Raw genomic sequence first — 23,887 nt, 5'->3', positions numbered from 1 at the left:
CTTGCAATTTCTTGAAAAATAGTTCAATTATTTACACAAGTATTGACTTATTATTTGCATGAAATAATTAAATTGCACAAACAGGCGCTAAATAGTAAACTTCAGGAGTAAGACTGAATTTTCAGTGTTAAATCTTAAATGGAAATGTGGAGGTCTAATGCCAATGCAGTTTTGCTGCCAATTCCAGAAAGGCTAGGTTTCTGCTGAATTCTACCAAATGTAAAAATTAATTCTGGAAAAATAATAAGCAAATTATTATGATTAATCAAAATTTAAGTGTAGTTGCTGATAGAGTGTTAGAACTCCAAAATAAGTAATGTGGCTAGCTAACTACTATTACATATACAGAAGTCCCAAATTTAGATCTTCCAAACACATTTCCAAATGTGGAAAATGACATTTCATTTAGAGAAAAAGAAAATAACATATACTAATATTCTTTTTTACATCAATGACTACTAGTTTTAAAAGAGGAGAAAATAAGTAGGAACAACATTAAATTATATTATCAATGTGTTGCCATCCCAAATCTTTATTTACATCTGAATGTTACATAAATAAATGGAATGGCATTTAAATTGAAATAGTTCTGAATGAAGCTGATTATACATACCTGAGGCACCCATTTGGATGAGACAAAACTGGTCACTTCTATTGCCGGCAGGCCTGTTTTGGAAAGCCGGTTGATCAACTCAATTTTTGTATCAGTTGGGACTATCACCTATAGAGATGGAGACATACTTTAGCAAAGTATTTCATACATAAGAAACTTTCGCAAGTGAAATGTTCCCTATACATAATCAATACTTTTTAAAAAAATAATGAACTATACTTAGACATTTTGCCATAATTCTGCTGTCTCCTGACAGTAGGAAATATAAGGTATAAGGAAGGTACCAAGCATTACACCTGATCTTACTTAATTTTCTGTCTATCACAAAAGGAAGCAGTTCTGTATAACTGGTTATAGATTTGGCCTCATTATTTGTTATTAACCAAACACCAAACTAGCAAGAATTGACAAAGGAGATACTAACAAAGCAACCAGTGAAAAATGGGAGGAAAAAAGCTCCACAGCTGAGGCAGAGTAACTATTCTGCTAATACCACTAACATCTCTTGTATCAATAACAATACTATATGTGAGCTTATCCTCCTGTTTGTGGAAATAGATGACTGTTTCTATACATGTATCCTATAACCTCTTTCAATTTTTTCCATGCTTCCCTACCACCCTTCAGGCAAATAATGGTATCGAAAGACTAATATTTTTCTCCTGTGTCTCTTTAGCAGGAAGCATGATAAAACCTATTTTACTATTCCTTCTACATGAACACTTGAAGCAGAAACCCAAGTTAGAAAGATAGCCAGTGTTTCAGTGTTTACCAGTTATGTCACAACAGAACGTTACTGACTGACAAGACAAGTCCCAGTAAAAAGAAATGTCAAGTAACAGAAAGTCTAGTTAGCCAAGTATAGAAAGAAATTAAATGATCTAAAAGCTGGGTATTCTAATATAAAGGAAATTTATCAATATGAAAATAGATATATTTGATAGTAGAAAATGAAAGAAACATAATTAGCAGGATTTACATGTTCTATACAATGAAAATAACACTAACATCCATGTCAAAGCATACCCCCAAAAAAAAAGAGAAAAGTTACCTTTTCATTTTGTAATCCATCCCTTGGGCCAACTTCTACAATCTTTATGTATTGAGGCAGTCCAGATGCTTGAGGCTCCTGAAATAAAAATCAATACTGAAAGACAAAACATTTAAGGCAACCAAGATCAAAAGGTACAGCTTGTACTTGTCCTTTCATACGATTCTGGGTAAAAAGTCATATTGTCAACATTAAGTTTGCTCAGCGCATTTAAAAATCTGTGAGAACATGTACCACACCTTTACCTAAGGAATAAAAGTTAAAAACTTTTATTTAACTTTTAGAAGTTAGTGAATGTTCCACTGCTCCTTTGTGGTCACAGAAGTTTATTAAAAATGTATATAGAACCATAAATGAACATTGACTTTTACAGTAAGAAGTATTTCCATTTCAAAAATCTTTCCAACGAACAATCCAGTTCTCCAAACTTATAACTGAATGCTCTCAATTTCACGTAACAGGTACTTCTCTGTAAACATTTGCAAGACTTGGCTATAAATTTGAAAATAACATAGCAGTCAAGAAATGTGAAAGAGATTATTAATGAAAAATGAAAGTTATTGCTCTGACTGAAGATGCAGGTTTTAAAAAAGGATTTAAAGGACAACAAGGCAAGACTCCAGTAGATAGGAAGAAGAATTTTTCAGATGTAAGAGCAGCTATGGAAAGGCAGGAAGCTGACAGGGACAGGAGGGAAGGAAGGCAGCAGTAAGGTCAAAGGGCTAAGGAGAACAGTGGGAACTGGAGTTGGATGAAGGAGAAATGAGAACAGGAGAGCAGGTGATGGGAAATGAAACTTCCTTTTTTATTATTTAGCTGCTCTGTGATTGATCAAATTGACAGGTGTGGCAGTTTATGTAAACTGGGCCTGTAAATCCTGAAACAGCTCAGAGAAGTTGGCTGGATTGAACCCCAAAAGCTGTGTGCGCTTAAAAACACACACCATGGCTAATTTGGGGCACGCTGTCCATGCCCAGGAGTGGACAGGAGAGACACAGGCAGCCTTGCCAGGAGCTCTGGAAATAACCCTGTCTTCTGTGTTGCACTGAGGACAGAAGCCAACCCACCTCTCCATTCCAGTGTTGAAAGCCTGAGCTGGGATTAGCACAAGCTACCTGCAGGACAGCTGCTACGCTGAACCCACCAACTCTCCTGGGAGTTTAACACCACTGGAAGGATGACACTGTCAGCACAGGGGGACAGCTCCTGCCCTTGGGAGTAACAGCTCCCCCAGACCAGAGATGCTCCATAAATACAGTCACTAATCTCACAACATCCACAACCAAAGGAAAACCCCATATTTCATTCCTCCCTGACTAGTATCATCACGGTTGTTTCAACCAAATGGCTTCTAATTTCTCCTCTGTAATGGAAAATGACCATGCCTATGAGTACCCTTGGTTTCTCCTCGCATTCTTGGTGCCTTTGGGCAGTTCTCTGCAGGACTTGCCAAAATACAATAAATATATTTCAGACCATTTACTGTATATTTATCTGAGCCCGGTAAAAAGAATGGGAAACAGCTGTATCGCATCTATGTGATCACATGGAACATCTGGCAAGTTGAAACTCTGTCAGGCTCTGCTAAACCCACACTCACTGACAGTATAAACCTACTTAAATGTGAAGGTAAAACCTTCACATCTGCTGCATATTGTTCCTCTTAAGTTATTTTCACAAATATGGCACTGCTTCAGCACTACAGGCATAAATCTGGGTTATTTCATGATTATCAGATCCTTCTTGTTGCAAGACAAATGCCACAGCTGTGCTATGAGTGAAGCTGTGACTGGAAAATAAAAAGAGAGCTAAAACAGATTATGTGAACCAAAGCATAATTTAGAGCATGAAAATGTCCATAAAACTTTAGGAGCAAAAGTGTTCATTTTCTAGGCCAAATCCTGTAAATCCTATTTAGTGCCTACTGTGGCAAAATTTTGTGGGAATCAAGCGCTGTACTTATCTTTTCAAAACAGCTCACACAGCCACATCAGGTGATGTCCCCAGCCCTTGGAGTTCATAGGGTCAAAACTTTGGAGGGGATATTGCAGAAAGGCATTCAAGTATTGGTTTTTATTTTCTGTGATATTAGATATACAATCTCTTTGAACCATAGTCGAGGCCTCTCAGCCCCTGATTTTCTCTATAGCCTTCCTGTTCACTAGTCAGTGTCAACTTGAATTCACTGTTCATGGAGTGAGAACAACACTGAGAATCACATAGACAGTGACTCCCACATACTGGAAACTCAAGACAAAGTACACAGACAAATCTGTACACCATTCAAGCTGATGAACTAACAGCTAAGAGTAAACTTCTTGGCTATGAGTCCAGAAGAATCTTGCTTTCCATTCTACTTCACCTAATTTTATTTATGGTACATTGATCGCGTCTATCTTCAATGTCACTCAGTTCCTCCTGTGTGGCATCCAATGTTCTACTGAAAATGTTTCCTGTCCTTCTGTTATCAGCAGGTAGGTCTTACCACCTTGATACTTTCTTGTGAAAACTTTTGGAACTAACATCATTACCTTATTTTAGTACAAACATATATTATCTCAAAAAAAAAAAAAAAAAATAGATTAGTACTATAGAAGAAAGATGTTTTAAAAAAAGATGGAGGAACTCCACCAGCAATGTCTTTCCAGTCTAATAAATCTGCTTACATTATCTGCTTCCTCAGTCAGTTTCTTATTCATCTCACAAATTCTGTTCTGATCATCCTTCTCCCCAGCATAACCAATAATTTCTCTTGTGCTGCATTGCTGAAGCTCAGATAACAAGCAAGTCAAAGGCAGAATACTTAGGTATTTATACTTTTACTATTCATGCAATTTACAGTGCATTGCTGCTGGACAGAACTCAGAAACAATTTGGAGACTATAGAACCATGTGTACCATCTTCTGCTAAAGTGACTCAATACAAGGAGTAAAAGAATTTCACCTGTCCTGTGAATGAATACTTTGGTAACTAGCTGTTGGGACATTCTTCCAAAAGAGAAAAATGTACTTGACAAAGCCGTACGTGACAAAGAAAAAGGAGACCCCACTTTCTAGGAGGTTTTCTGAACACAGTGCCACACTTGTAGAATATCTGGACATTACTTAAATAACATCTGAAGAAATCGCCTGAGCCACGAGCCACGAGCCACATTCTGTGCCAGGCTCAATCTGCACTCACTAGTCAAGCTTCAAATGCACAGAACACACTGAAGTCTGTAAGAACCTAGGCAGAGATTAAACACTTCTCTGTTTACTACCTGGATGGCATCAGACCTCAACTAGGACTTGGGCTGCATGAACTGAAGGATTCATTTTCCCAAACTCTAACTGGAGCATTTCAAATGTACACTCCAACTCCAACCACTCCTTGGGTAAAAGGAATGATTTTTTTAAACCAACAAAACCAACTTAGAGAACTTCAAGACTTTTAAGTATGGCATTAAATGCCCTATAGATAATAATTAGAAAATAAATAGAAAAATTAAAATCAGTTCCTATATTTAAAATTAATGAAAAATGGTGAACTTTGCAGAAATACACAAGTACCAATTTTAGTACCACTAAACATGTAAGGTATACAATTTTGTTTCTTAAAAAAATTTATTAAATTGAACTACATGAACTATTTTTATGTAACAATATATGAAAAGTAGTAATGGCAAATATTTTGGGGCAACTGCTTATTGAATAATACAGGGTTTCTGTTAAAAAGTAATGACCACCAAAGTATCATGTTTTAAATATCAAAAAGGAAATAGCTGACATAAAAGACTAAGAGCCTGGAAAATTTTTTTCCATGTATCAAACTTTGCCAAGGGAGCACAAAAAGCATATAAAACCACAAAAACATTTGCCTCCCTCAAAACAGAATGCAGCCGAAGAGTATTTTTAAAAGAAATAGAAAAAGGAAAACCAAACCATTTAACTTCAGACACTGAACGCCAAATTTCTGTATGGAAACATTTTCTCTCAACTATAAATAGCTGCAAATTTAGGTTCATTATAGAAAACCCTAGTAACCTTTAATTAAAGCAGTATAATCTCCCTAATGTAACAATAAATGTAAACAAATTATATAAACACTTTTTAAGCTCTTTCTTCACTAGTTCACTACTTGTACTAAAGGTGTTGAGTTTCTATCAGCCTTCTGATTTTTATTCCATGAAGGTAATTCATAAGGGCAGAAACAGCAATGGCAAATATTACCCAGAGCTTCTCAAAGGTAACTGAAAAACACAAAAGTAAGAGAGAAGGATCTGTAGATTCAGGTCTTTTCAATCCTAACCAAGCAAGACAAAGTTCTGCTTTTCTTTTCCACAAGGTGGTGTTCTGGCACAGAGGACAACTGAACAAAGGTAGGTCCATCTTGCACAAAGAAGAATTACTCAGGAAAGCAGTTTTCAACAAGAATCAGCAGGGAGGTGGCATCAAACTCCATAATGTATATCTGCAGTGACATGGAAAAATGCCCCAAAACCGGGAGAAGGCTCTAAGATAAATAATATGATTGCTGGAAGGAGAACAAAGAAAACTGGTCAATCTTCTGAACACATAGATGACTCTAAACTTTACAAGACATAGAGGAAATTAACAGGAAGAAATTAAAATCCTTGTTCACATAGTTCACACTACTAGAAGGCCCATATTAAGCATATTAATTCCCAGCTTAACTAGAAAAAAATGAAGATTCAAAAAACAGTTGGATGCATGTGATGAATATCCCACAGTAAAGATAAACAGAGTATTCATTCTCAAACTTCTGCTGTATGCTGCTGACAGGACCACTGGGAGAAGAGTAGCCATAAATGGACCCTGACTAGCAAAACCTCTCAACCCCTGAGAATCTTTCATCAAATGAAGTTTTCTTATGATATCACTTCATATACATGACCTGAATGTTAACACAGACATACCCCAAACAAAGAGGTTACAGCAGAATACAAAATTCCACTGACATGCCAGATGCTTTTCAATAAAAGCAATATATAAGATAGCGCTTAGCACTGTCCATATTGTTTCTGATGCTGTCTAAGTAAAAAAATGAACTGGCAAAACTGATCCTGGGCTATAAACTAGGATTTCATAGCTGAAACAGTAGCCTGGCACCTAATGAGTAGAAATATTGGGACTTCCTCCTTCAAAAAATAATTCAATCAACAGAAATTGTCCATGGGACAGCAAAATATAAAATGCAAGTAAATCATTACAGAATAAAATTAGTTAAGAGCAGAGTTAACTTATCTGGAATAAGCCAAATAATTTTTGAGGTCAGAAGGCTTGTTTGAGCACATGAAAGAATAGTGATTTACATATATCAGGAGATTGTCTGAACTGAGAGAGAATTCACTGCAGGGATTGCAATGGTAAAGTAATAGCCCTAACATTTTCACTGTCATTTACATTAATTATTAGATTCCAATATAATCTGCTGGTATACTACTTCTTATTGTTGCAGGGTTGTTTACAGTAAAAGTAATTCATATAGAAAACATAAGAAATATGATTTTAAATAAAAAGGAATTTAACTAAACTATAAGAATTATGCTTATGCTGCTGGAGTGGCCAGTTGTCTGATCTAATCCTGTTGAAAAAGAGGACTTTAATGATAAAGGACTTTAAAGGTGATAAAGTACAAATAATATTAACTCATAAATAAAGAAAAATACTTTTAATTTTATTTAGAAAATAGAAATTAAGATTTGGAAAAAATAATTCTGTCAAGTATTCTGATGAGAATCAAAAGGTAACAAATTACATTAATAAGGAATGCCTAAAAGACTGGAAAAAAATGTTGCCGTATTAAGAAAACTATTCTTATACAAAATGAACATTCAAGTCACACTCATCTACACTACTCACGGACAGAGTTACAAATTTTAAAAAGCAGAAAACCATCTTTCTTTCTTTCTCTCTTTCTTTTTCTCTTTCTTTCTTTTCTTTTCCTTCTTTCCTTCTCTCCTTTCTTTCTATCCTTCTATTGCTTTCTTTCTTAATTTCTTTCTTTTCTTTCTTTCATTCTTCTCTCCCTCATCTTAATCTTTCTCTTTCTGTCCTTTCTTTCGTTTTCTTTCATTCTTCCTTTCTATTCTTTCTTGCTTTCTTTCACCATTTCACTTCTTTCACAGGAATATATCGCCATTCCTTTTGAAAATTCTTTAGAATGATTCTTCCAAAGCTACAGCAGACAAGCTATTCAGGTCAAGGTTAAGAAACTGTGCCTCATTGCTGCTGTCTAAATAGATCTACCTGGAGTCATTCTGGATGACTTCAGAGTTCCGGCCTCCAAGCACTGCTCAGAAATGGCACGGTCCCACTTTGTCCATTTACTGCAGGTCTCATTTCAAATCTGTCAAGATGTCATTAAACTGACAAGCATCTGTTGGGTAACTAACTGAGCTTCTAAGTGGATCCCCCCGTGCACATTTATGAAGGCATAACAGAGGGCTACATTGCCATTTCAGCTAAAAAAGCTCCAAAATGGCTGATGGAGATAAAAAATAAGTCAGGTTATCCTAAGGTTCACACCTAGCTGCTGATGATCTCAACTGCCAGGTTTGTTTAACTGCTAGAAGGACGCTCCAGAAGGGCATAGGTCTCTTGCGCATATTACAATGTATAGAATAACACTACCCCAGAAAGATGTCTCCTATATCCTTTGTGTTTCCAACGGCATTAGGCATCTATGTTTAGGCAATTGAGACCTGTCCCATGCCTGCAGTGGCTATCACATGAACTTCAGATACTATGGATAGCTACTTATATCGTAATTCAGGTGTCATAATCCCAAGCAAACAATTCCATCAGATGAACTATGTATCATCTAATGAGTTATCAAGAGAAATCAGAGGAACTTCTTTGAGTTCCTCATTGCTTCAGTAGAGAATATATTCCTTCTGTCATCCTAAATCAAATTTTCAGCCTTTCTTGCTGACATGACTCCAAATCCATCCTGCCGCTGATTTCACCTTTGCCATTAAATTCTTTCTCTCTGAATAACTGGAAGACAGATAAAGATGTAGAAGAAAGGAAGTAACTTCACTGTTTGTAGCAGACAATTTCAATCCAAAATACACTCTCTGTAGCTTATATCCTATCCTACACATCAATAACTTTCCAGATATATGAAAGGCATCATATAGCACTTGAATACTTAGGTAGCATCAGTCCAATGAAGATGATACTAAGTCATTTCAGAGCATCTCTTTGGAGCAACTGGCACAATCTCTACTCTCCTGCCCAAACTACACCTTAGAAGCAAATCAGACCAGTTTAATTCTTGCCTCCTTGTTTTCCCATGACTCCCCTGTAAACAGAATTCACATCAATCCATACCTAGACCCATGGGCCAATTTTGCAGCTTGACCCTGGACCTCTCTCATCACTATGGACCTGCCTGATGGCCACAGGGTCACATGTCCAACTCTAATACCACTGGACTGAAGCCTGACCATGAATCACTGACCTGTACTCCCAGCTGTAACCTTGGACCTCCCTTAATACCACAAACTCATCCCATGACCTGAACTCGTGCTTGAACCCCCTCTAGACCTACCCTCTAGGATACCAACCTAAGCCTACCATTCTCACCCCACTTAGCTCCTACAGGACTGCCTGGTGACCTGCCTGTTACCACCCTCACGTCCATCCCTTAGGGAGCTGCTGGCCCTCACTGCTCCGTGACAGAGAAATTTCTTATTCTAGAGTTCATTGTTACATCTGAACCTTGTTCCTTGACATCCAGTTCAGATATATACTCCTTGAGTATTTCTTTACCCCAAGGCAAACTGGCCGGGATTAGAATGCAGCCTATTTCTCCCTTTCTTTGAACCTTTCTATTAGGTGCGCCTAAAACAAAAGTATAGTTGTTGTTAATGACTAGCACCCTAAGGATTAGCTTTGTTGATGGAGGCCAGAAATATCACACTTTTCAGATTAGAGTAGCAGCACTCATAAAATACAACTGAACATTAGTGTTTTGTGTATTAACTCTCTGATTTATCTCCTTACCCACTGGAGGCTAGAGCTATCAGATGCTGTGACAGTAATCACAAAGAATAATGCTTTATTCAGGCAATGAACAAGGGTTTGACATGAAAATATACACCAAAATCCAATAGTAAAAGAGCTCTGTCTGATACACGAACAGAACCATGTTTAGAATAGAGATAACTTAAGCATAATATGCAATTGTGCTAAATCGCCTATCACATAATTGCCACAGAGGTACTAGGTTTGCAGACCAATTTCACAGCACAGTACGTCCCTGGTTTTTGCAAAATTTAGTGAGATGTAGCAAAACAAATAAGGAACTCCTTTCTATAAGAAAGAATATTTCTTTCAGACAAACACAAAATAGCACATTTTGTAAACAGCTACAGAGTTAATAAATCAATATAATCTCTCTCTGCAGGAGTCTGAGAGAGGGAACAGGAGGAATTCCTCACTTCTCAGACTATTTTCCTTTATATTAGATCAGAAGAGATCAACTCTCACATACTTTGGGTGGAACACCTGCTGATTATTTTCTGTGATTTGTAGTTTACTCTTTTGCTTACAGTGGATGTACTTAATGGATGGGAAACCAGAACCTGCAGCTGCCTCCAGTACACAATTTACCTCATATAACCAAATGAAGTGAACTCAGCTTGAACTATGAACACACATAAACTAAAAGCCTGAAACTGTTTTGTTTAATTGAAAGGGTAATCATACATTTGAATACTGTTTGGAGGTGTCTACTTTCACTTTTATTTTAAAATCATAAGAATAAAATAAAATAATAATACATTTTAAAATGTATGAGAGGGTGAAAGTTGTTTTCTGTTGTACTTTTCATATCACATTGAAGACAAAACTCACATTCCTTCTTAGGTTATTACTCATTTTCTCCTTCCATGAGGAAGTGCAGAGTTCAGAAGTAGTAAACAAGCTTAAAGATTCTTCACTGTTTTTTCTACTGCGTTGTGGCTTTGGAATGCATTCTGAAACTACTACTCATAATCAAACAAATTACATGGGTTACCATACTGATCTTGCAACAATATTATTCTCTATTTCCTTATGACCTTCTCAGTTTCTTCATAAACTAGATTTTCTTCTTGATCTCTCTGTTACTTGAAGAGAACACAAAATGGAAGTGTTCCTTCCCAAACTGACATGCTACACTGAACTACTATGCCAGGCATGTATTTTTCTGAGTAGAAGGACATAAGCCATGAATTTATAGCCTATATTCTTTAGTTCTAGTCCTGATTAAATCCGTGCTTTGTAACTTTTCATACATTGCTTTCAAACCCCAAAACAGTACAAAGCATAGATATGGTGAAATGACAGCACAACTTAACTGGTGGAGTTATCTCAGGGATACAGTGAAGGCTATGATGGATAGAAAATCAATAAAGCAGTATTTCCCACTTTATATAAGTCATGAGCAAAATCTATTAATATAAGCATTTATGAAGAAACACATGTAAGTTTACATAAAACACAACTACTTGTAGTATTTCAAATAATATAAATAAATATGGGGAAAGATAAAGCATATAGTTTTCAACACTTAAGATTTATTATTAATTTAGACATTTCATTGTTATTTTCATAACTCAATAGAAATAAAACCAGGGAAGGTATACTGGAAAATATCTATGAAGCAATTTTGACGATAGTAACAGACCCCCAGAAGTTTTTCCCTTTAATAGGCAAAGAGAAGAAATGGGAATTATATACATTACACATTTTAAATAGTGATCATCAAAAAATCACAGTTTACATCCTAACAATGCAGCCAAGGACAACTTACTACATGTCAGCATAGAGTCACACAGACATCTCCTGTGGTCATGGCTTAAAATTTACCAAACACAAGCTCCAGTGGGTCAGAAAATTCCACAGGCACATGGCAGGCTAACAAAACTGCTGTTCTGACAGCTCTTCAAAGGAGGAAATCTCAGGAACTGGAGACTGAGTGTCTAACACAGCTAGTTCTGAGAGTAACTGGAAACCATGTCCATCCATTTCTCTGCCATGATGTTGGATGCTCTCCCTCTCAAAAAAAAAAAAAAAAAAAAAAAAAAAGTAGCAATATGGGACAAACAGAAAGATCAAATCAAGTCAAAAGATTGTTCACTATCTTTGAAAACAAAAAAACCCTTCTTTAATATTCATGTCTGTATTTCATAAAAATTCATTCATAACCGTACAACAAAAAGTCCACATTTGTCAAATAATGGTCTCCTGGATGAGACTGAACTTTCTGAATTATCACTGATGACTTGACACCTTCTAAAAAACATTTGTTGCTGTTTTCAACAAATGTAGAGTACCTGGAATAGAAGAGATCTGAATACCCAAATTACAGCTAACAGTTCATGCAACCTAAAAAAGCACATAGATGTGCTGTAGTCACAGACAATTTTTAATAAAGTGAAAAATAATGATCAAGGAATCTATTAGTAGCATCAGATGGTAGCAGAGGCATAGGCAACCATACTTGTGTTACAATGAAATTAATAATAAATAGTACTAGAAACCTCTATTACTACCAGGAGGCCAACACAGCCAGTCACTTCAGCAAAAATTAAAAATGTATTTTCAGGACATGGTGTATACATTACCTTTTTCTACTTCCCTAAATGCTTCCCTTGGCTAACAAGCAGCATTTCTCCATTAACCAAGCTGATTTACAGCCAACTCACTTTCATCCATAACCCTATCTTGGTCAAAGACTGGAAAAGCAATTATACTCTGCCATCTGGGCTGGATTAAAAGGATACAGAGAATGGAGATCAACAGCATACTGATGACACTGGAGCCAAAACCTCCCACACTTTCCTTTACTATTATTTATGGTAATAGTATTACGGTGTGTATGGTGTTTTACAGGCAAGACTAAAGACAGAATTCTAGAAGGAAGAAAGAGTGGTGTTTTTCCACACACATTGAAAAAGCAGAGGCATGATCATCATTACAAATCCAACATGTGCGAATAATTTGTTCTTTAAAATACTTTGGGATATCAATGGGGGGGGGGGGGGGGAATTAATATACTGACAATTCAGCCCATCCACCCTATCAGGTTAAGTATCTCTAAATAACTCACTGTCAATAAAAGTGGTTTATGCATAGTTCTGTAAGAATTAAAATTAAAAGCTGAAAGTAAATCAACTATTCTCCATTACCATTGCAATCAAAATCATATTCTGTGTCCAAAGGCTGGGCCTAAAAAATCAAGTAAATCATGAATTCAAGTACAGGTGGCCTACCACTATGTTTTCCATAGCTCTCTTTCAAAAAGACACTGATTAAAATGACAGTATTTTAGTGGTAATTTATTTCATCACTGTTGGCAACTCATCCTCCAGGAGAATTTAAAATTTATAAAGCTCTTTAGAGAAAAAAATCTATGAAGTGTTATCATAAGAATTTCCCAATAATGGTAAGGAAATTATAACTTGAATACTACACCATTCTTGATGCTATAAAAATCTTCCATTTTCACAATGAAATTAGTCAAATGTGAGCATATTTAAATAATATAATTTTCTTACAATTTCACTGTAAATAATTTAAGGCTGTAAAAGTTTTCCTTATATGAATTTTAAAAATATATAAGGTGCAGTTTTTAAATAAACATTTAAAATAAATTATCACTCTCTAAGAGCTTACTAAAAAATACTCATGTAATAATGATATGTCACAGCATCTTCTGAACTGGTTAAATTTCTAATTTACTACAGTAAATAGTAATGCAATAGTAATTTTTAGCACATTCTAATCATGCAAACCTGAAAACAATGAAGTGGAACAAGTAAAAGAAAATATATTGGTACTGGAGGAACTATGACAAAGACAAAACCAAATTGGAAACATATCACTTCAGAATGTTTGAGAAGATTAAGGGTTGTCATGGCAAAATGCATCATGATTTTTTAAAATTTTTTTATTGCTTTCACTTATAGACTTTGCACATTCAGGAAGTTTGGAGTTTTTTAAAACTTCATATTCTGGATAATAAAGTGCTCAACTGATGAGAAAGAAATGTATGTTGTAAAATTGGTAGTAAGACCAGCGTTAACTAAAGACAAGAAAAAAGGAAAAATATCTAATAGTACTACTATTAGCAGTACTTTCATTTTACTGTGACACATAATCTTAACTGAAGGATTTTTCTGAACACTGACAATAGATAATACTACGTGGACTAAATGGCAATGCAGCCATACCACTCATTAAACTCAAAATGTCCTGAAATGTTCTTAATGATACGACTCAAATGGACTTCAAAACACCTGAACTTAAGTATTTACACAGTTATGTCTACAGGTGTCCTATGTATCCCTGTGGTCAATGTATATAATCACATAAAATGTCTTAAGGTTCCCTAAACACAGCATGCAGGACACAGGACCTGAGACTTTTTGGAAGCTGGAGATAAAGGAGGATATTACAGGGCATCTTAAATGGCTTCATCAATGAAGAATGGGCAACTGAATGAAGCCACTTAGCACTGCAAGCAATGGCCAGAAGCATACCCAATAACTCAGCAAACGCTAGGGGCACAAGTCAGATGGCTAATTACAGGCATCCTTGTGCATTTGGGATGCATCTGACTTGACCTCTAGCTGTTGTGCCAGAGAGTACGAGTCTCCTGTAAATCCTATTCAATACCTGCCAACTCTGTAAACCATCTCAGCTACCTTAGGGCACCTCAAATGGCACCAGCCAGGAGTGTTTAAGAAATTGAATCAAATCATGAATATCAAAAAATGGCAGGGAGACAAGAGAAAATTCTCAATCACCAGTTGATTTGTCCCTGCATAGCCAACCGCCAACTGGCTTAGTAGCTTGACTTTCCATCATATTCATTCATCCCATTCTGGCAAAAGTGACATCCCAAGGCCAATGAACAGGCCTATACTCTGTTTTCTCTTTCCCCAATAAAATATCCATGTACGCTGCTTTACTTTCGATGAAGCTAGTATATAGTTCAATTCAAATTGTGTTTCCAGGGTTTTAAAAATTCAGCTGTGATCAGCTGCAGATTCTGTTTAATCTCTTCCCTAATCCCAGTGTTCCACATGATATACCTTCATCATTTACCTTGTTCCTCCATTTCTCACATACTAACACCTATATTTAAACTCAGCTTAACTACTTGTATTAAAAGTAAGCCCTAAAGCCACATACAGTTCCTTTCCAGATGCTGCTGTTGAATTATTTCCCTATGGGCTTCACCTAACATTCCGATAATGTCCTCTGGCGCTTCAGTCCACACATCTCATCCATTCAAAGCCTTTAAACATCTTTTTCCAAGAAATGCATAAACTAACACCTTTATTCCCACACAAAACAGCTAACATCTGTGGACAAAAAAAAAAAAAAAAAAACAAACCTCACTCAAAGAAGAAATGTCTACCCAGCACAGTTTTTTCACCAGTGCACTTTTTAGCAGTTTTTGCATGTAATAAATCTCTGGTTTTGTCACAAGAGCTGCTGAGAGTGACTCTCATAAGAATATTTCACCCAAATAAATTCATATGCAATGCCACAACTGGAGTAACTTTCATTCATTTACATCAAACGGAAAAAAAAAAAAAAAAAAAAAAACCAACAACAACAACAACAACAACAAAAAAACCCCTCCATTTAACAATTATCTAAAAATAGTATCAGCTACAACAACATTCCAAGAGTAAGTAACATATCCGTCTTATCACCTGCAGCATCTTTTCCATCTTTTGCAACATTTGAATTTTGTCCCAAATGTTAATCCAAATCTTCACCATTGATACAATGCCTAACCCATTAAAAGTTAGAAAAGCTATGAGCTGATTACCTCTAACTGTAATAAACTTAAGTTTGAAAGACAAACCTTAGAACTGTCCTTGGAAGTATTTTTTTGAAGTGTAAACCATGCATTTAGCAGTTTTCTCGTTCCTCTAAAGTGACTGATTAAAAGACCAGATAATATAACATTTATTAATAATATCTTATGTATTTTTTTTTTATTATTCATTGCATGTTATGTCCCTATCAACATATGACAAAATAGAAAAAAATCCTTAATCTCTACTGCAGTGTTTAATTTGAAAACGTATGCACCATTTTGGCATTTCTACCCCAAAAGGGCTATAGAAGCATACATTAACACAGCAGTAATAAAATATTTCCCTTTTGCTGAAAACCAAAAATGCTAAATTTTTTACAGGTATTTCGCAGAGTATGAAAATCTGATTTTGATCATGCTCTCATCTCAAAAATTTCAGATGTCAATATCCTGATTAGTTTTCCAAAATGACAGAGGATGGACGGATTAGACAGAAAGAGAGAACCTTTTCCTACAAATTTTTGCATAGTTTTTATTCCCATTCTAAAAATTATTATTTTTCTGTTCTAGCATTTTCTGAGGTTCAATAAATTGATGAGCCTACCTAAGTAACTCATACAGTACATGTCAAGGTCCACATCTATATTATCATGTGCACCAGCAAATTTTAAAGGTGGCACATTTTTCCCAGAAAGTTCACAATACCACACAACATCATCTCTTTCATATTTCATGTATCTTTTAAAATATACATTTGGGGAAAAGAAGGATGCTACAGAAAATGTTATACCTTTGTTAAATGAATGAGAGAGCTAAAATATAGAAGAGAATTCGACACAGCCTAAAGTACTAATGAAGCCCTCCACAGTTTCTTTAAACACAACTTCTTTCATACTTGACATGTTAAAGATTCTCAATAGCCTTCAGTTCCTAAAATTACAGAGAATCATCACCTTGTTTAAACACCTCAAATATTTATGCAGTGAAAGAAGTATGGATGACAGGAACTCAGCTTTATCTCTGGACTGTACCTACACTGCACCAGCTTCTTATTGCATGATATTGACATATAAAATGAAATTCAAACACACTTCCATAAACATGTGAATCTTTCAACCCAGGTGCTGAAAGAGTTAAAATTACATTTTTCCTCGGAAGCACCAAAAAAATAGTCCTATCATTAAAATGTAGAGAAAATAAATGTAACTTCATCTTAGGTATGCAGCATTCCACCCTTAAGCATTCTAGGTGCTCAGCATTCCTTCAAAGTGAAAAAAACCCTAAAGTGAGATACAAGCCACTATAGCGACAACAGTTACTACTATTTATTAGTAACCACATCAGACAATTCAAAATCAGAAAATTTGATTAACTAGGAGCAGTAAATACTTTGCTTTATGAAAACTTCTATGTCTGACCAGCTGGTACAGTAACCTTCTAAGGTGAGATTTCCTTACCAAAACTGAAAGACGGAAGATCAACAAATTGTAAATAAGATCCATACTAAAAGATATTCTTATTTATTCCAGTAGGAATTAAATTTGGATCTGACTGATCTTTGGCAATTCATTTATCTTCACTCCCAGGTGAAGCAATGAGAAAAGGATGATCCCAAGATGCATGAATTTTAAAATGGTGATTTGATATGTGGGGTGTCTAAAATCAATCCTCCTCCTTGAGCTGGCATGCGAGGAAATTAACATCACTGTGCCCATATTTAGGCTTTGAAGGAGATAGAGTTGTAATTGTAATATATTCTAGCTTATTCTTTTATTTTCATAGTGATTTTGTATGCTTTACATCTCATGAACACTAAGAAAATAAATGTTCCTTGGAATCTGCAACAAAGGAAGAAAAAAGGTCCCATTTTTGGCACATTCTTGTAATGGATTCACTGAGAAAAAGATCCATTTAATGAGTTCTGTGATGACAAGGCCGCTGCATGTAGGAGAATACAGAGGGGCTGGAAGAATGTAGGACTGGAAACCAGGAATTTTGTAGTGTTTTAGTGATCAATTATTTGGTCGTAGGTTATATGAAAGACAACACAAGGTCAGGAAACACAGAATGAGATAAGAATGGTGGGCAAAGGAAAGAGGAAAAAAAAAGATCTTTGCCCAGTGAAATTAACATACTTTCTCTATAAATTTTTCATTAATTATCTTTAAATAATGCCATCCTTTGAAAGAGTTAAGAAACAAAAACCGCAACATAAAGTCCAGGAAAACTACCAAACTATCTTGTTTTTTCTTTACTTATATGCAATTTTCATCAGATTAAAAAGAAAAAAAAAAGTGTAAACAATGTATAGTAACTGTCATGGTAAATTAGCAAATTTACAATATTGTTATCAGTCTTATAGTACTTCTCAACTAGATAAATTAAAAAATTAAAATAGCCTAAATATTTGATGAGAGCCTGAAAATGTTAATTTATTCCTGGAATACATAATTACACGGAGGTAAAAAGAACATGAAATACAGTATGTCTCAAATCAGTTCCTCTGAGGTCTACCTAAAAGACTCAAATAAAAGAGATTGGCTGTCTCCTCCCAGGTTACATAATACCATATCCCTCTTCTTTTTATGCTGTAATTTGAATTCTTGAGTTACTTCAAAAATAAATTTGAGAGGTTTCTAGCATATGTTTAAAACATGAGAATCTGTTACAAATCTAAACTAGCAAATTAAAACTGCAAAAGTAAGACACTTGTGTGCATCTCTTGATCCAAGTGTGTCATGCAGTGAGGAGACAAGGGAATCTTAGTCTGTGCATTTTCAGTCAGGATATTTAGGCATGTAGCATATAAATCATTGCAATCAAGGCTCTGAAACAGAAGTTAGCTGTCTAAATTAGAGGACCCAAGTTATTGCACATTATTTTACGTATTTAGCACCTAGCATTTCTGTTCCTCTCCAGTTTCCAATAGTAATATCCTGAACAACTGTTAATGATTCTAGATTCTGCATTCCATATGACAGCCTAAGTCTTATTTTTGTCTTTTTGCTTTATTTGTTGTAAGTGTAGGTAGCCCCCACCAAACCACGACTCCTAATATATTCTTATTTTACTATACCCATTATGTACTACCTAGCTAGTAGTACATACATGCAAGGGTTTAAGAAAAAGATACTTAAAATTTAGCTATGTTTAACCACTACCTTCTTGCAGAGTAGAAATCCCTAGTTTAAAGGGGCAAATGAGTACTCACATTAAAGTTGACACTCTGACCTTAACAAACTATCGTAAGCCATGCAATGTAATTAAAAAAACTGGACATGGAATTGTCTCTATTTAAAACATTTAAATATCTAGTCCTCTCTTCCTTACTATATAATCTTTAAAAGTTCTTAAAAACCTAATAATTTTCACTACTATGGAAACCACATCATATAATCCTTTTAGTAAACCTAAATCATATCCTCATTACTGTGAATCCAAAGCTCCTAAAGAATTCCACGAATTGATAATTTGCTTTGAAATTTCTGCTTTATATTTATTACATGGACTGAGTATAAGCGTGTGTTTGTAGGTAGCAATATCTTCCTTTATTTTAAGCAGCTAATTCCTCTTCTTCCCACCCTGCCTGCACATCCTCCCGATCTTAACACTAGACATCAAACAAACCTAAGTCATTTTACATTTCACCTCCCTTTTCCCAATCTTTCCAGTGGTGCAAGACCTCATTTATCCCAGCTGGAATTCAATTTCTTGAACATGACTAATCAAAACTGAACAGAAACAGTTTCTTTGCAATGGCATCAACATCTCCTTGTTTGACTGGAAATACTTGATCTACTCTATCTGAGGACCTAACTTGATTTTTTTAACAGCTATATTGGCAGCTCATAGTCAACTTATGATTTGTGAGGATTTCAAATTTATTCTTCAATCTCTTCTAACAATAAAGTCAAAGTTTCTAATTTGGGCTATAGGTCTCAAAAGCACCTAATCATTCTGTATCCTTGAATTTCATCCCAGTCTTTTACACTTCTTTAGCCATCCAGCTCTTCCCTACTGTGTCCTTAGCATATTCCTAGTGCATCAAAATTCCATTCTAGCCTACATGAAAATGTAACATTAGGTCTGTAAGATAAGACCAATGTCAGTTATTCTCAGACCTTCTCTTCTCCAGCAAGAAGGTTCCTGCTGAAACAGAGAATACCAGCAGCAGACAAACATCTTTCCCGCTGCTCAGCCTGAGCATTTCACAAAAAAGACCACAAAGTACGTTACACATTCTGGTCAAGTCCTGTGAGCCACCATCAGTAAGGACCTTGACACTGCAGAAATCTTCCCAATACTGCAGTATCTACAGCTACCTCTTTTCTGCATAGATGCCAGCACATTTTAGAGTTCTGATATAAATCCATATATTTAACACATTCTCCTGTGACTATCGCTCTTATTTAGTAAAAATAAATCAGACCTTTAATATTAAGTTAATCGGACCTGTTAATAAAAACCATGTACATTTTGGGGTAATGCTAAGAAAATGAAGAAAATTAAGCTGAACTGTATTCCTTGTGTGAAGCATAACGGAAGCATTCTGAAACAAATGGTTAAGAAATTAAGAATATGGAGAAAGATGAACACACTGCAACAGGAATGTGGTGTCTCATTGACTAGTCAGGTGTTCAGTAATTTTTTGACACAATACAGTCTAAATGACTGAAATAGCTATAAGTAACTTCTACAAATAGGTAGTAGAAATTTCTATTTACTGTCTACTTAGCCACCTAGCCAAATTACCTATTATTTTTCCTCTCTCCTTTTTAATAACTTTACTGCTCAAGCAATTCTATCTCTTTAAGTCAAATATTGTTCTAAAAATACCACAAAAATGGTTGGCTAAATGAAACAGAAAAAATGAGGGAAAACAAAGATTAAGACAACCCACTACTCACTTTAGAACCCATTATTTCACTTCCAGTAGAGCTTCAAGTGGTTAAACCTAGACAGGACTACAAATTAGTCAGCGCAGTATATAACCAAATCTTTTATATATTTGGGGTTTTTAGACAAAATAAAATTATTTTATTTTTTACAAGAGGCCTGGCAGCAACATTTACATTTTACTTGCTGGTTAAATAAAAATCCTGAGGAACTCCTAAAAATATTTCGGCAAATAAATAAACTACTTTTATCAGCCATGAAAACATTATTTCTGGGAAACTGTTCTTGCACCTAAACCCCCTTTCCTATTTTATTTCTTAGAGTACCCACATAAATATAATTATAGTGGTGCTGCCATAACTATCTTGCATACACTGGCCATTAAAAAAAAAAAAGAAAAAGACCAACAAAACCTTTTACCACTACTTGAGCCAGTACAGTTTCTAGATCACATAACAAGAAACACTTTTTTTCTTGAACAGGATTGGTATGGAATGCACTTCTATATGAGGAAAACCTTTGTGGGTTGTTAAAGAATTCATGTGAGAAAAATGGAAATTTGAACAGATTCATGTAAAATCACAGCAAGGTAATGCAGAAGCAAATGTTAAAACATGAACAATGACCAACTCTGGATTTAATTAGTGCACTGTGCAGCTCACACCCATATCAATGTGCACAGGGAGGATGTCTGCTGTTGATTCTCATGTTTGCTGTTTACAGATGAAGACATTATTCTGTATCCTCGGAGGAAGAAAAATTATGATGAAAATGAAAGAACAGCACTGCAAAAATTAAGCAAAATGATCCATTACAATAAAGAAAACCTTTTTTTTTTTAATGTACTATTTTCTGATAAGAAGTAAACAATTGTTCTTGACTGCAAATCCACTGTGTTGCAAAAGCCTTTTCAAATGCTTCATCTGATAGGGGGAAAGAGACTGACACAATCAAGTGGAATAATAAGGTATTTTGAAGGAAACTTTAAAAGTGTTCAGATCTTTTGAAAGAAAATTATGCACCAAAATGTAGCGAGGGCACATGAATAGAATTATAGTGCCTTGCTTCAGGCCTAATACACAAAAGTACATTAACTCTATTTTATTTCTTTAACATTAAAAAAAAAAAAAAAAGTTGGTTTATTTTCCCCCAAAACTTAATGCTGGATAGACACTATTTCCAGGGAATTATGGTCGCTAGAAGCTGTATGGGGCTTATCTATACAAAGTCCCAACAATGTAGTTTGGGGTATTCCATTCATGCATCTTTTGAGGTACGAGGTTCAGACCACATGAAGCAAAATTAAAATGCTGCCAGTTTTCATACAACTCAGAATACTTTTCATCATCTCTCCACCTCTGAAGTCACAATGATACCTAGTAATTAAATTTCACTTCCAAAGAGTGGAGAAAAATATGATCCCACTGCCGATCTGAAAACAGAAGATGTAACAAACAAGAGGTACTCTTAAAAAAAGAAAATTAAAAATATATTTAAATATAGTTTACACGATTTTGTTCTAGGCTTGGCTTATGTTTTTAAAGGTTTGAAGTACCGATTACTGGAGCTGGACTGTTCACAGGGGATACGCCGGTAACTTCACTTCCCCTACAAAGCCGTGTTTAGGACAGTCATGGCCTATACGGCGTTGATTTGGCAGCCTGCCCGGGCGCCTCATCTAACCTACACTCCCTGCAGCCACTGACCACACCTGCTCACAGGCCACCTTCATTCACCCCGCCGTGACAAACCCCCGCCTCTGCCTCCGCACCTCTACCGCTGCAATGACTCTTCCCTCGACAGCAAACGCGGCCGCCGCACTCGGCTGAGCAAAACAAACCGCGTGGAGCATGGGCAGTGCCCCGGCCCCGCCGAAATGCGTGTCACCCTGCCATTTTATGATTTTCACACAGTGAATGATAACACGTGGCGAGGACCACTGCTGGGTGGGTTTGCCACTGCCTCACCGCCCCCAGCGCCACCCAGCTGTGTTCGCACTGCCTGGAACACGGTGTAACACCGGCCGTGTGCTCAAACACTGGCCAGGCACAGCCCAGCGGCGCGGCTGGGGGCGGTGGGTAAGGGCCTCCCCACCCTCCCCAGCTGCTCCGAAAAGGAAAGAGAGAGGGAAGAGAGGGGAAAGAGGGGACGGAGAAGGGAGAGGAAAGAGCCAGGCGCTGCCGGCGGGCAAGGGCAGCAGCGGCCCGGGGGACGTCCCTGAGGGGCGAGGGGGCGGCGAGGGGGCGGCGAGGGGGCGGCGAGGGGGCGGCGAGGGGGCGGCGAGGGGGCGGCGAGGGGGCGGCGAGGGGGCGGCGAGGGGGCGGCGAGGGGGCGCCTCCCCCTAGTGGCGGCCGCGCCCCGCAGGGGCCGGCCCCGTCCCATCCCTTGACCCGCGCCGGGCGGTACCTGCGCGGGGTGCGCGGCCGCGGACGGCTCCGCGATCCACGGCTGCTCCTTGAGGAGGTGCTGGTAGCTGAGGCAGTGCTTCAGCGCGGACGGCACCGTGCCCATGGCTTCGCCCGGCAGCCGCCGCCGCAGGGTGGGCGCAGCCTCCCGGCCCGCGCGCCAGCAGCCCCGCGATTGGCGGAGCGCGAGCGCCGCCGCGTCCCCTCCCGCGCGGCTGCGGCGGCTGCCGTCTCACGCCCGCCGGCCCCGGGGTTCGCCTCTTGCCCCTCCTCGCCTCCTGTCGCACCTTGCCTCCTGCCCCTTCTGCCCTGCTGCTCCCCTCGCCTCCTGCCGCTCTCCCCTTCCCGGATGAGGAGCCGCAGGAGCCTGCAGTCGCGGGGCGTGCGTGTGGGAGAAACCGCTGAGGGGAGGACAGCCGGCCGTCCTGCCCCACATCCCCCCGGCTCTCCGCACGCCCGCGGGACACCGGGCCCAGCCTGACCTGGCAAGGCTTCGGGCAGCAGGGGGGTAAGAGAGGAGCAAGGGCTTCGAAGGGACAGGGCCGGTTCCAGACCGAACCTACGTGTCCTGTTCGGCATCTCGGGGCTGTGCAAGAGATAAACCAGGTCGTGCTCACTCGGGCCTCCGGGTGACGAAGGTGTGTCCTTCGTGCACACGCTGGCATTTCTGCTTTCCATTTAGACAGCAAAAACTTAGAGCATAGTGAATGTAATATATTCAGATTTCAACAGCTCTCTCCGCAGCATGCTGTATTTTGTCTGCTCCCTTACATTCACTGTGTCAGCCAACTTTCCAAACTCCTCTCAAGCAAAGCTTGTTCCTGGATCATTCCTTTTCTGGGGTATCAGGGATATTTTGTTAAATTTATTAACCTTTCTGTCAATCATTTTCCGCACAAGATTATCAGGTTTGCTGCCAAGTCTCTATTTCAGTTTTTCACAGACAGACATGATGCTCTCAAAGCCCCATCTTTTTTTTTGCAGTTTTGCATTTCATCCTTGTTGTTCTGTGCATCTAAAAATTGTATTTCCACAGCCATTGTAAACCAAAACTGGATGCTGATTGATTGGCTGGGAAGCATTTGTTTTTCAAG

At 37.6% G+C, this 23,887-nt stretch overlaps 1 protein-coding gene across 2 annotated transcripts in view; it reads right to left on the bottom strand.

Annotated features, from left to right (window-relative positions):
• The window catches only part of HMGCLL1 (3-hydroxymethyl-3-methylglutaryl-CoA lyase like 1), an 83,828-nt gene extending 60,873 nt beyond the window's left edge, over window positions 1–22,955 (bottom strand). For both annotated transcript variants that reach the window (XM_040060389.2, XM_040060391.2), the window contains exons 1-3: window positions 22,795–22,955; window positions 1,665–1,742; window positions 614–721 (exon numbers count right to left, since the gene is read on the bottom strand). In XM_040060389.2, the coding sequence (XP_039916323.1) occupies window positions 614–721; window positions 1,665–1,742; window positions 22,795–22,899 (291 nt within the window). In that variant the 5' untranslated portion in view covers window positions 22,900–22,955. The remainder of the gene's footprint in view (window positions 1–613; window positions 722–1,664; window positions 1,743–22,794) is intronic.
• Window positions 22,956–23,887: the final 932 nt, after the last annotated feature.

Source organism: Hirundo rustica, chromosome 3 (genome assembly GCF_015227805.2).
Source record: "Hirundo rustica isolate bHirRus1 chromosome 3, bHirRus1.pri.v3, whole genome shotgun sequence".
Taxonomy (NCBI): domain Eukaryota; kingdom Metazoa; phylum Chordata; class Aves; order Passeriformes; family Hirundinidae; genus Hirundo; species Hirundo rustica.
Note: the sequence above shows the minus strand (reverse complement) of the source record. Positions and strands in the feature narration are given on the sequence as shown.